Below are 14,404 nucleotides of genomic sequence, written 5' to 3'. Positions count from 1 at the left end.
ATGTTAGGTAAAAAATGACAGATCATATAAAATAATACTTTTTATTCTAGGAAAGCTTGCACAAATTGCTTGTTGAAGAATTATGGAGTCAAAGTGAGAACATAAGTTTAGTTCCTAAAGATGAATTCTAAAGTAACTTACATGATCAATTAGTTCTCGAACCATGCCATTCCATTGTCCACTACCATCATCCCGGGCTCCATACTTCCCATCTTCCACCAATCTAATTTCATAGGTAAATCCAAGAAAAGTTGATAGTTCCCTAAGGAGATCGATACAATATCCCTCAAATCTATCATTCCCGTATAAAGGTTTATCAGATTTCTTGAACATCACATATGGCTCTTCCTGAAAAAGAATATAAATAGAGAGGAAATAAAACGAAATGGTTATTTTTTAACAGACAAATTTTTACAACTTCATGAAAATTCAAAAGATTTTTCCTAATACAAGAGTATGTACAAAACTCTTGTTTTGAAACCACTAAAAGACTGTCCTTTGCAAAGCTCATTCAGCTGCTTTACATATCTCCTATAGTTTGGCAACTGTGATTACATAATTAAAAATAGCAATGAAACATTATAATTTCCTGGAAATAAAAAAAAAACTATATATGGATGGATTTATACCTAGATGACTGAGAATCTCCATAGACAAAAAAAAACCTATATAAGAGTTACATGTTTCAAAATGTAGATTAATAATAAGAAAATGTAGATTAATAATAAGAAATGTAATCCAGTGATTTTATGGGTGAGTCTCTGTAATTGGACATGAATAAGTAGGCAATGAGAAGAATTCTCAAATTTCACCACAACTAACCTCCATTCAGTTATAACTCAGTGATATTTCATGCACTATCCAGAGAAGATACTCTGGTTTCAGATCCAGCAAGCGTTATGAAAGACTCATCAGAAACCCTAGAGAGATACAGAGACAGCCTAGACAGATACACTATGATACACTATATATAGCTTTCCTTTCCCCTATCAAATCATAAATTAAGAATCAGGTTAAATATGGTGGTTAGGTGCAATTGAGATTCATATGAAGCTGATCATCTCTGTCACTATCCAGTTGTGACCACTTTGTAAAACATAATAAACTGCCAGTTCCTGAAGATATTTAACCCAAAATACATGGAATTTCAAACATTCCCAACAACTGACAGAACATTGGTAATTATTGGACAGGGACTATAATATGAAACAAATGGAAAACATTTACCAATTCTAATGTTTACTCATATTCCAGGACCTGTTTCTTGAAAGTAAGAAAATGGAAACAATGGAGAATATCTCTCATTTCAATAAAAATAATCAGAAACTATCTTTCATAGAATTATGCTAAACAATTATGGACAATAGTGGACCAATATAATAGATTCCTATAATGGGAACACAGTTGATCAAAACATACCAACATGAAATGCCAACTGATTTCTACCCAGGTGTTCACTGGAAGGAATAAATAGGTCAACAACTTCAGTATAGTTGACTCTTACTCTGCAAAAAAGATTACTATGATATGCATCAGTTAAGCCAGTGGTCCCCAACCTTTGTGGCTTCGCAGCCTGGCTGGGGGAAGGGAGAGGGGAACCAAGCCTGCATGAGTGATGGGCCGGTTCGCACATAGGTGCAGCTCAACTCACATGAGTGGTGAGCTGGTGCGCTTGCACCTGCATGCACACCTCAACTTGCACAAGTTGAGCTGCACATGCATGCCAGCCCACCACTTGTGTGAGTCAAGCTAAACACATGCATGCCAGCACACCCTTCATGTGGCTTGATTGCAAATAGGTAGTGGGCTGTGGCCCAGAGGTTGAGGGTCCCTGAGTTAAGCAATATCCATGTGTTCGTTTTATGGCATCCAAGGTTTGCTCTCCTTTATATGTCTCAAATCAGCAAATAATATAGAACAATTATACTCTAAGCTTTAGTAATTTATAAAATGCAGCTCTGGGAAGAACAACATTGTCTCTTTTTGTGGCTCCTCTTGCTAGTGTTTCAGTTTGACATTGCTCATGAGCTTTAAATCCTGCTGATTTCTAATACTCTAATAATCTAAACTATATTTTCAACAATAATATATTGGGAGAAAATCATTTCAGGAAAAGGAATTCAAGTTTCTTAAAAAGTTGCATGTGGCCTAATACAAGATAACTTGCCTGTGCCAGGACAAATATTATATTTTTGAGATGAGATAATAGGCTAGAAAAGTTTCATTCTCCAACACCTTTCAGAGTTGTAGCTAAGAAAATTATTTAAACTTCTTCGGCATGTCAGCACAGACTGGTAATATAGCTCAGCAGAGTCCCTAAGAGACTAGACACAATCAAAGATACCCTTGGAATTATATGTCTGACCAATTTTCTTGAAGAAGTTATTAGAGCCCCAGAAACCATTCTAGAATTACTGCAAAAACATTCTGTCAAAAAAAAAAAAAAAGAATACGGAACTGATAGCAAGCTTTACCTGTAAAGCTACCATAGCCTCCAAAAAGAAGCATATTTTAATTGAAAGTATATGCAGCTTGCGTTCCAAAGGAGAATGATATATAATGTTTGCTCTTATTCCAGTTTTAAAGAATTGTATACATTTCAGTGAGCGCAAAGAAGAATGCATATTTCTAATGAAAGTATGCACCCGATGAAAAAAGTTTTTTTTTAAAAAAGGAGAACTGTCCATAAATATGTGCATGGATTTTTGTATGAAATTTCATAAGGAGTTTTAAAAATAATTGCCAACTAAAGTAGCAAGAGGAAGAATGTAATTTAGTAATGAAAATGGACAATACATTATTTTTCTCATCTTTAATATGGAATATTATTTTGAAGAAGATGATCTGGAATTCCTCAGACTCAGCCAGAAGAAATTCCAAGCCATCAAAAAGTACATCTTCTGGCACACTTCCGTTGTCTTCATGAACTCTGAAACCTGACTCACCTTTAAAATTCAGGCTTCCAGTCTTTGTCTCCGTGTCACCCAGAAAAATCTCCTGTGGATTGTTATTCTTTGAACTCTCTGGGGGAAAAATTTTTCTCTATTGCCAGACTGACTAGAGAAATTCTCCTCTGCCTGGTTCTTCTGCCTCCTGGACTCATCTGGCTGCTCTGCTTCTTCAGCTGTCCATTCTCCATACTGACTGATCTCTTTATCTTATAAACTATGTCCCCTAAAAGACCACCTCCTGGAAAACCTGGCTTTGCTACTTCTGCCCCGACATCTGCAACATCCAGTCCTGCCACACAATTAAAGATCACAGACCTGATGCAACCTAAGAGCACAGAGATGGATTTGCAACAAATGCTGCAGCAACTTATACAGGGCCAGGAAGAAATCAAGAAACAATTAAAGGAAATGAAGGAAGAAATTAAAGAGAATCAAGTCCAAATCTACAAGAACTCACAGAGACTGGACCTTGTGGAGGGTGGGGTGGCGGAGGTGAGGGGGGGGGGGTTGAAGCGGTGCAGAGGGGAAACAAGGAACTTGATATCCAGCAAATGAAAACAGAGTTTGAGAGAATGTCCTTTTATCTTAGATTTCAAAACGTTATAGAAGCAGATGGGGAAAATATAAGGGACATTATGACTAACATCTTGGCTGAATACACCCACAAATAAAAACAACAGATGGAATGGGAGATAGATCTGGTTTATAGAGTGAACTCTGCTTATGCCAGAACACACAATGTACCCAGGGAGGTCCATATTAAATTCCTTAGAAAAAGCACAAGAGATGAAATTCTGGGTGTACAAAGGGGGCAGGCACTAACATACCACGACAGGGAGATAACCATCCTGAAGCAGATCCCCAAGAAGATTAGGGAAAAAAGGAAAAGCTATTCGCAATTGGCGAATAAATTATACCAGAAGGGGGTGTGGTTTAGATGGTTGATGCCTGAAGGTATGCTGATATTCTGGGAGGAGACAAGAATTAGAATTAACACACCTATAGAGGCACAGGCCTTTATGGAAAAAAATAAAACAAACCTAGAAAAATCAGAAGATCCCACAACGGATATGCAGGACACGGGAGGGGCCGGAGCTCTGCCAGCGGGGGGAGAAGGGGCAATACCAAGAAAGCTCAGATCACAAAAATAAACAAGAAAATTCCAGATTATAAACTGACCGAAAGTAGTAATGGAATTATATGTGGAACATATACTACAATGTGTAAACTGATTGAAAATATTAATAGAACTAACATGCTGATTATAATATGATTATGTATCAATGTTTTATACTTAGATGTATTTTATGAGTTTGGAGGGAGGGGGCGCCTGCCACACTTTGCAACTGCCAAAATTTGTATACCTTTCCATTTACCTTTTCCCTTATAAATGTTAAAAAAACCAATAAAATTCTTTTCAAAAAAAAAAAGTACATCATCTGACCTATCTCTCTGAGAGATGTGCTACTGGGTCCTTGATACCAAGACCCCTAATTATGTTTTGAGATGAGTATAGAATAATTGTCCAGGCATTAGAAGTTGCATGTCCAGTCAGTAACCAGCCAAAGCAGTGGACCAAAATATAAGTAAAGTAAAGATAATGTTTACATCTTTTTTCAAAGGGCAAAATCTGTGTGTTATGCTTGACTTATTATGTTATTTAATCAAAAACTTGCAGCCAAATCTTTTTATACTTCCTTCAAACTACTATGGGGATGCCTCCATGTTATTAAAAAAGAACTACAAATTAAAAATGGAATCTTCTGCATTCCATTTCCACTTTCATTCTGGAACCACCTTCTTTTAGTGTCATCCTCTTTCCAATTCTTCAGCCACCACATATAGATTTTCTTTTTTTAAAAAAAAATTACTTTGGTAAAGTTCAGTTCTGCTTGTTGAGAAGCTGTTTTGGGGATCCCAGAGACCAACTAAACTAAATCTATTTCAGAGGTACTGGCTTCTTTTGGATTTGATTAGATCTTCTCTTTCTGATTACCACTTTGTTATTGCTATTAAACTATAAAGGACAGACACTTTGTCCTGGTTATAGCTCACCTTTCAGAACACTTACCCACTTTTCTAGGTAACACTTCTCTGTAAGCCTTCCCACACTAAGATTTTCAACAGAGGCATCTTTTTGAACGTCAGCACTATCCAAGATACAATACAATACAATACAATAATACAATAGCAGAGTTGGAAGGGACCTTGGAGGTCTTCTAGTCCAACTCTCTGCCTAGGCAGGAAACCCTATACCGTTTCAGACAAATAGCTATCCAACATCTTCTTAAAGACTTCCAGTGTTGGGGAATTCACAACCTCTGGAGGCAAGATGTTCCATTGATTAATTGTTCTAACTGTCAGGAAGTTTCTCCTCAGTTCTAAGTTGCTTCTCTCCTTGATTAGTTTCCACCCATTGCTTCTTGTTCTACCCTCAGGTGCCTTGGATAATAGTTTGACTCCCTCTTCTGTGTGGCAACCCCTGAGATATTGAAACACTGCTATCATGTCTCCCCTAGTTCTTCTTTTCATTAAATTAGACATACCCAGTTCCTCTTCCTCAAACAAACATCTTTGTTACTTAGGGGACTGGAGACTAAAACATATGAAGAATGGTTGCAGGAACTGGGTATGTCTAGTTTAATAGAAATAAGGACTAGGAGAGACATGATAGCAGTGTTCCAATACAACAGAAAGCTAACTGATAAAGGCCTACTTAACAGTGGCATCACAAAGAATGTTTCTAGTTGAATATAGCACCCTTCTAAAAGCTATGTACTTTCTATTTCCTTAACCCACAGTGTCCCAGTTTGTAGCCTGAAACAACTACTTAAACTATTACACCAAACTGGCTTTTGTTACTAAACAAAAGGCTGTTATCTAACATGCTGGTCCAATATTTGTGGTAAAACAGATGTTTTTCAACTTTCCATCTAGCATTTAAAGACAAGGCTTGGCCCACAATTACCCAATTGGCTTCTGTGTCTAAGGAATAACTAAAATTTGGGCTTTCCCACTACACATTCAGCACCTTAACACCACGTATGATCATGATCCATAGACAGCACTTCTTCCTTCCCTACTGGTGCCAGGCCCCTCCAAGGTTCTTTTCTTCTTCTGCTGGTATGTTTCTTTTCACAATATATGGCACATTTCCCATCAAATAGTTGAAGACAAAAACTTATTTGCTGCTATTTCTCAGGACAGGTTGAAAAGATTATAATGATAAATATAGTGAGCATTTTTTAAAGTAAATTTAAACTTATTTTATCTCACTCTTTCTTGAGGGCTTTCTTTTTGAGACATAGAATGCAGCACATTGAGTTCTGTGGCTAACGTAATGTATTTCTGAAATAGAAAGAACTTTGATATGAAAAATAAGGAACTGTTGTATACGGCAGTTCTATGTGCTTGGTGAAGACTACAAATTACAAACCACTAACTAGTTAAGCAACTGTTGAAAATCATTATATGAAACCAGAACTTTTCTTCAGATTTTATCAAAGAAACATCCATATTATTATTTTGCTGTGATGCAGAAGTACCAAAAGAAAACAAATAATTACTGTACCTACAGTATGGAGCTATTATCATGAGATATATGATAAAAAGCAGTTAAGCATTCCTGTGTTGCAGCCATGTAGACTTATGCTATAACCAACCTGCCAGTCTTTAAGGTGATCTTCTTCAGAATATAAACAGGATGAGTGGCTCAATAAAAATCCAATCTGTGTTATTGTTCATATTAAGTAATGACTCCTTCAAGTTAGGTTCGATACCCTGTAACTTCAGGAAAACATCCACACAGTATTTCTGACAACTGAATGCCAAAAATTTCTTTATGTTGTTTCAGGGTATGGTTCAACTTCCCACTGCTGTTTATGTAGTCCATGGCAATGTCCCATTGAAAAACTAAACCAAGTCTACTTAATTTCCAGGCCAGACAAAATATTTCCACTGAGCAATATGTATACTGATAAATTTTGATTGCTTACACATTAAAAAAAAAAACGGTGAAAAATTTACACTTATTTCTTCTTGTTAGACTTTCACTGTAGTAAAAGAATAATTTTGGAGAGTATGGAGATGCATATTTTATAGATGAATGACATTCACTTTGTAGATTCAAGAACAGAAATAAATGAATTATAGCCACAGCACACTTTCCCTAAAACTAGTGTCTGTGCTGCACTAACTTGGCTTTATTTTATATTTTAAAAATGATAATTATCTGATGCTGGTGGAAAAGTATGGCAATTCAGTTCAATATATTGAAAGGACATTGGAGTGATAAGGTGCATTTTAAATCAATGCAGTTAAGTTAAATTGTCTTCAATCCGGTTCTTAAACAGGGATCCTTAGAAATCCATTTTAAAAAAAGTTTGCATTACTTTTTTTTTTTTAAGTACAGACATAGATAAGAAAAGCAGATAAGAAAATAATTAAGATATTTTTATATGGAATCTACCCAGTTGGGCAAATGATCATTACCATTTTGAGTAAGAGGAGAAAATTGCTCAGTTCAGAATTTGAATTGCAGGAATAACGACTTTTATTTAGCACTTCTATTACAAGTTCTACTTCTTATTTAGCACTTATATTAGAAGTTCAGGTGTTTCCTTTCTGTTTTTAACACTGCATAAAATAAAGTACTGCTTAGTATAAGAAGTGATTGGTGGTTGCAGTAGAAATCTGGCAAGAAAAATGTTTTTCCTTTTTTTTTCTATTTTCCCCGTGTGCCATTCATCTCACAATATTTATGTACAATAGAATCATGTAAAATATTATTTATTTATATTAGAATAAAATGAATTTCCAAGTCATATCATATTACTTACTCCTGCCCCAAGTACAAATGAAAATAAAATAGCTAAGAGATAGTCTAAAAAGCCTATGTAAAATGTTGCAATTTTTATGTTTCAATCAAAAATGAGATGTATTTGAGCATGAAATGGCCTCTCTTTTTTTGGTTTGGGCACTCCATTTCAAACTTGAAACATTTCCATCATGACCTGACCAGCCCATTTCAAACATATGACAGCTATTTCAAGCTTGAAACAAATCTTTTGAACTCTAACTGAAATACTGAGTCTCTTAAATGTGGTAAGAAAAGGGGGAAAAAATCAAACTGAATTCGATTAAATAAAAGTGCTGGAGTTAAACTTTTAAAAAGTCTTAATTTTTCTGCATTTAAGGGTTTATTTTATATTTATATTTATTTTATTATTTAAAATATAAAATAAATATGAATGAGAAGTCTGAAAGAATCACTACTGCTTTTGGAAGGGTTTTCTTTGCTGAATTAATATTTAATTGCATTTTAAAAATTATGTACCCCTCCAACTGAAACTTTTTCTCCAAATCTAGCAAAACATATTCTGTCTAAATATACAAATGTTGGAAAAATCACAAGAAAGTTAAATAATTAGTCAACTGAGATTATAGCACAGGAATTTAGATGACTACTTCATAGTTGAAGGTAAAATCCCACAGTTAATGAGATATTTCAGCTTATTCATTAATCAGTAATTGCTACATAACTATGACATTCAAATGCTGATTATTATTATTTTATCCACTGTGACTTTCTGTAGTTTTCAACTCTAGCTGAACCTCTGAAAACTAATTGCATGAGGAATAGCTTACCAAAATAGTGGTTACAGTTAAGGATCGATTAGAAAGGGAATCAGTTATGTTTGCTGGCTTTCCTTTTTGATTCTCAGTCATATTAAGGCCACTTGCAGGATCCCAGGTTCCAATCTAGAAAACAGGATAAGAACTTACATATTATGCATGGGTTACGTTTCATCCACTAGAAAATATAAATAAGAAGATAACATTAAAACTGCAAACTCTTTCTCCTATTCTCTTATGGTGCAATTTCAGCTATCATTTTAGCAGCTGGTCTAAAATGTGATTCACTGAATTTCAAAATACGTCTAGCTAAGGGTGGCCTTTGGGGTAAAATGATGTATAGAATGCCAAGTGTTTAATTTTCCATTTAAATTCTATATATATATTCTCCCCGTATAAGTTATCTTTCACTGTAAACAAATCTATTCCTTTCTATTCTTCCTAATGCTGTGAAACTTCAGATACACACATATAAAGATATCCTGTATTCAAGTCTCATAAATTATATGTTGACACTCAACTGTATTCTTCTCTCCCAAGTCAGAAAAAAAATATGAAGTGGAAACTCACTCCTACTCCCTTCTATTCAATCACAATTATCCACTGTTCTTAAAAATTGATGATTTGTGGCTACCACTCCAATTCATTCAGCAGTAGCCAGTTAAAGATAGTACAGGGGTGCCATTGTTTTAGAACTCAATATATTGCTTCAGAAGCAATTTGGCCAAATTAGATTTTCACTTGGATTCTGACCCCAAATTGGCAGAATGAAATGAATTCATTCTGAATCCTGGAAATCCAATTTCTGCCGGTAAGTTTAATAGAATAAAGTCAGTTGACTGAATTATAGCAGCAATATTTTTAAAATGTTTCTTTTAAAAAATTGTCCCCCAGTTTCTATTGGGATGGTTAGTTTCAGGGTCTCTTTTGAAACCTATTTTGAACAAAAGGTACTTTGGAGAAGAAGGTGAAGATGTGGGCTATGATCTGGCACTGACGGTCCGAAAATAATATATAGCAAATCTCACAGGAGACACAGTCTCCTCGGCATATTTCTTTCACTATTGGTTTGGCAAGTGAGGGTTTTTGTGTGTGGGGGGTAGATGCAAAAAGAGCTTCCAGAAGGAGATCCTGGCCTGGTTTACATATTGCGCAAAGTTGTGGCTTGTGTAACAATGTTTAATTAATTAAATCTCAAAAGTCCTTGTTGTGTCTATATGTGTTTAGACACAAACTAACACATGCATCAGTTTATTCTAAAAACCTGGGTTTATAACTGGCTGTCTCCACACAGTATACCAGTTTAAACCAATAGAAAATCAAGATGAAAACTGCTAGTTTCCTAGTGTATAAGTTAGTACATTTTCAATAGTAATAATACATAAGATGCAACATTTGTGGAGCACTAATAGTTATAAGTCTTACACCCAATTATTTTTTTGTCTATAGACATCAGGGATCCTATATAAAATTAATTATACTTGCATTGTGAGTCAACAAAGTTATTCCTTCATAGTTAATTTAATTAGATTTGTATGCTGCTTGATCTCCAAAAACTCTAGGTAGTTTTTAACTAGTTCCATTACACATTATATGGCTTTAAAAAAAATATTTAGGAAAGAATTATACTTGCTTGACAACCATATCTCTTACACTTTATTTCTTGTAGTTCCCTAAAATGTATATGAGCATATTATGCCTTTTGCTGTAATGGGATTACAATGCATTGATGCTAATTTTAATCAGAGTTATTTTTCTCCATAAAATATTAATTTTAGCACCACATATTTTTGAAGTTAGTTTGCTTAGCCTAAATATTTTAATTTTAAAGCTGCCCCAAATGAAAATTTTTGATAGCCAGCTGAACAATGATTCAGTAAACCTTAAATAATTCAACCAATCAAAAATAAGTTATAATAAAATAAAGAAGTATGGTTCTAAATGATAGTATTCAGAAAGCTACAGCTAACAAATAGAGCCAGGCAGCCCTTTAAAACAAGCTTTCTGCTCAACAAAAGGATATTAACTAAAGCATACCTGTAACTTGAGGGTATTAATGTAGAAAATAAATGGTGATCTTACCCTATAGATGACATAATTTGAAGAAGCATGGATTCAGAGAGTTGGAAAGAAGCTTAGAGGTCATCTAGTTATCATACTGTATCATATCTCCATTCAATATTCTGTTTCCTCAGCTAAATATTCCCAAGCAATTCCTATTTCCTAATAACAACCCTTTTCTGAATCTGTTCAAATTGGTCAAAATCTTGTGAATTCATCTGGATACAAGATGTGTGTCAAAGACAAAAAAAAGTTTTTGGTGGGAAGATGCCTAGGTCTGCAAACTGTTGTCACAATTGTCTATACTGACATATATTTTGAAGATTGGAGTAGGCTTTTTGTTTTTTCATAAAGCAAGTTATTGGACAAAAATGACCAACCATATAATTAGCAAATTCCTATAAAGAGAGGGAAAACTGTAGTTTGTACATAAAGATAGTAAATAATGGAAGTTCCTCACCACTATTGCTATTGCCTCTCATATTTTTAGGATATGTTTTTTTTTAAAATAAGAGTTACAAGAATGGCATACAAATCCTTTTGAGCATTAATATGTGCAGATGGTTATCATGAAGGAATGTAGACCTTTTCTTGCAATGGGAAAGGAATGAGCAAACAGTTAAGAGGGATCTTGGAGAAAAGATTGTTCAGTCCCAAGAAAGGGGGAAAAATCCCTCAAAATGATTATTCATTCATTATTATTTTTTAAAGATTCTACATGTCTACCTTATAACTATAAATAGCATTAACAGAATCCCTGCTGTGCCCATCGATTAAACTGGCCTATCTCACAGGGCTGACAGTTATACGACTGCCCAGGTTCTGTCAGCCCTTTGAGGTAAAACCAACAGTACAAGCTGTCTACATATCTTAAGATTTATAGATCTATAAACAGATCTTGCAAGACTAAAAACACATCTCTCCTACCTTGCCTTTAAAATCTGGGAAGGGTTCCTGCTGACACATTTGCCACATCCCCATTTAGAATAGAATAACAGAGTTGGAAGAGACCTTGAAGATCTTTTAGTCCGACCCCTGCTTAGCCAGGAAACCCTACACCATTTCAGACAAATGGTTATCTAACCTTTTCTTAAAGACTTCCAGTGTTGGGGCATTCACAACTTCTGGAGGCAAGCTGTTCCACTAATTCTAACCGTCAGGAAATTTCTCCTTAGTTCTAAGTTCCTTCTCTCCTTGATTAGTTTCCACCCATTGCTTCTTGTTCTACCCTCAGGTGCTTTGGATAATAGTTTGACTCCCTCTTCTTTGTGGCAACCCCTGAGATATTGGAACACTGCTATCATGTCACCCCTAGTCTTTCTTTTCAAAAGACTAGACATATCCAGTTCAGCAACCATTCTTTATATATTTTAGCCTCCAGTCCTATAATCATTTTTCTTGCTCTTTTCTGCACTCTTTCTAGAGTCTCAACATCTTTTTTACATTATGGCGACCAAAATTTGATGCAGTATTCCAAGTGTGGCCTTACCAAGGCACTATAAAGTGGTATTAACACTTCACATGATCTTGATTTTATCTTGATTTCCTACTGCAGACTTAGTTGCCATTTTTATGACCATTGCTTAATCTTTGGTTCTTGTTTTCCAAGGTCATTCCCATCTACATTACAGCTTCTATTACTTTAGTATTAATGATGTACAAATTTTCTATGAATTTAATGACAGCCATAGTTTTCTAGATACTATTTGAAAGAAAAGATCTAGCCACCATAGCTAAACATCACTTTTAAAAAAACTTTTAAACAGGCAATGAAATTGTGAACATTGCATCCAGTAATTTAAATAAATTCATAAAGAGAAATGAGAAATATTGTTCTTTTGAACTATTATCAGTTGTGACAAAATAACTTAAGTACCTTTTCAAGACCTTCCTCCTTAAGACTAATGACATCTAAGTCAAAATCTGTCCTTAAACCATTGGTTTTGTTGAAAGTTATCCTGCCAGTGAGACCTTCCCAGTGAGCCTAGGAAAAATAAGGGGAAAATTATATGTAAGCAGCAAAAAAGAGATAAAGAGAAATGAATAAATTAATGACTTAAAATGGAAATATTAATTATTCATTAAATTTAATTCATTTTCCTCATAGCCAATATAAAAAAAATCATATCCACTTTTTGGATTTCTGGCATTCTTCTGATAATTAAACCACCTTTTCTTTAATCTCTGCATACAATGCTTTCCATTCCTTTTCTATATACCACTTCCTGACTAGGATGATCTTTGAAACATTTTCATTATTTTCTTATTTAGGATACACACATTTTTGGTGTCTGTTGCTGTCTTTCAGTATATCTCTAGTTATGAGTTTTATAATAACACATCTTATCACTTTGTGTAACACAGTCCTTATTGCATTCAAAGCTATTCTCACAAAATGTAGTATTAATCTCTAATATTCATTTTCAACTATGGAAAATTAAAAATATGAGTTTTGCCCTAGGTGGAATCCAGCACTGTCCTGGTAGTTTATTGCTAGTTCAGGTGGATATTATTTTATTCCCTTCAAAGTGTTCATAAGAAAAAAGTAATTGCCGCTTGCCATTTCACCCCAGAAATAACTTTTTCTAACAAAAGCATCCAATTGGATTCTAGCTGCCACTGTTCCTATAGCAAGAAAAAGGGAAGGGTGCAACATGCAGAAATTATCCCACAGTCATTCCATGGAAAATCACCAAAATTAAGTAAAAAATGTATCATAGAAATGGATTGGAAACGGAAGAAAGGGAATCATTACTTGTATTTAAATATACATACAGCCAACTTCTTCTAAAGTTCCAAATTTCTGGAAATACAACTATGCCCTTCCAAAATGTTGTTGAAAGATCTCAGTTCCCATAAAATGGGTTATATAAAATGTTAGATACCTGCACTGTTGTTATCATTGCATTTTCATTTTAAATCTCAATACTTATTTTAGAAACATAGTCAGCTGCCAAAATAGGTTTGGGGGGAGGATTCAACGTTATAAACACCTGACCACACATATAAGAAAATGAATTTACATGCCAACACTAGTGGTCTGCCTGTTTATTAACAGTCCTTGGTCTGATATTGAAGACAACTACGTATTCCCATTTAAACTTAGACCTCAATGTTTTTCTCCTATTTGCCAAGATTGTCTTATAAAATACAGGTAGTCCTCACTTAGTGATCACAATTGGGACTGACAATCTAGCTTAAGTGCAGTGGTTCCAAAGTGGAAAATCACATTACCACATAGGTTTACAAGCTTACCGTATTTTTTTGCAATATAAGATGCACCTTTTTTCCCTCAAAAAAGAGGCTGAAAATCAGGGTGCATCTTATACACTGAATACAGCATTTTTTGCCTACCCTGCCCCTTCACCAAAATGGCCGTCCATAACTTGTAGGAGGCTTTCAGAGAACTCCTGGGGGCTGGGGAGGACATAAATGAGCAAATAACTGCCAATGTTTGCTCAATTTTGCCCCCCCCAGCCCCCAGGAGCACTCTATAAGCTTCCTAATGCCCTTTTTTGACAAAAAGGGCCCGTTTTTATGAAAAATGGACCACGTTTTGCTCACTTTTGGCCCCCCACCCTGCCCAGGAACACTCTACAAGCCTCCTAAGGGCTATTCATGCCCCTTTTTTGAAAAACTTTTTTGTAAAAAACGGGCCATTTTTGTGAGGTTTGCAGAGTGCAAATACTATTTTTTTTCTAATTTGCCTCTTCAAAACCTTGGTGCATCTTATAATCTGGTACGTTTTATACTCCGAA

The 14,404-nt window shown here is 35.0% G+C and overlaps 1 protein-coding gene across 3 annotated transcripts in view; it reads right to left on the bottom strand.

Moving 5' to 3' along the window:
- Positions 1-14,404, bottom strand: part of GRIK2 (glutamate ionotropic receptor kainate type subunit 2) — a 548,779-nt gene that overhangs the window by 205,203 nt on the left and 329,172 nt on the right. For all 3 annotated transcript variants that reach the window (XM_081945732.1, XM_081945731.1, XM_081945733.1), the window contains 3 exons: positions 12,523-12,630; positions 8,598-8,711; positions 142-348 (listed from right to left, as the gene is read on the bottom strand). In XM_081945732.1, the coding sequence (XP_081801858.1) occupies positions 142-348; positions 8,598-8,711; positions 12,523-12,630 (429 nt within the window). The remainder of the gene's footprint in view (positions 1-141; positions 349-8,597; positions 8,712-12,522; positions 12,631-14,404) is intronic.

The sequence above is a fragment of the Natrix helvetica genome (assembly GCF_964273705.1).
Source record: "Natrix helvetica genome assembly, chromosome: 2".
NCBI lineage: Eukaryota > Metazoa > Chordata > Lepidosauria > Squamata > Natricidae > Natrix > Natrix helvetica.
Note: the sequence above shows the minus strand (reverse complement) of the source record. Positions and strands in the feature narration are given on the sequence as shown.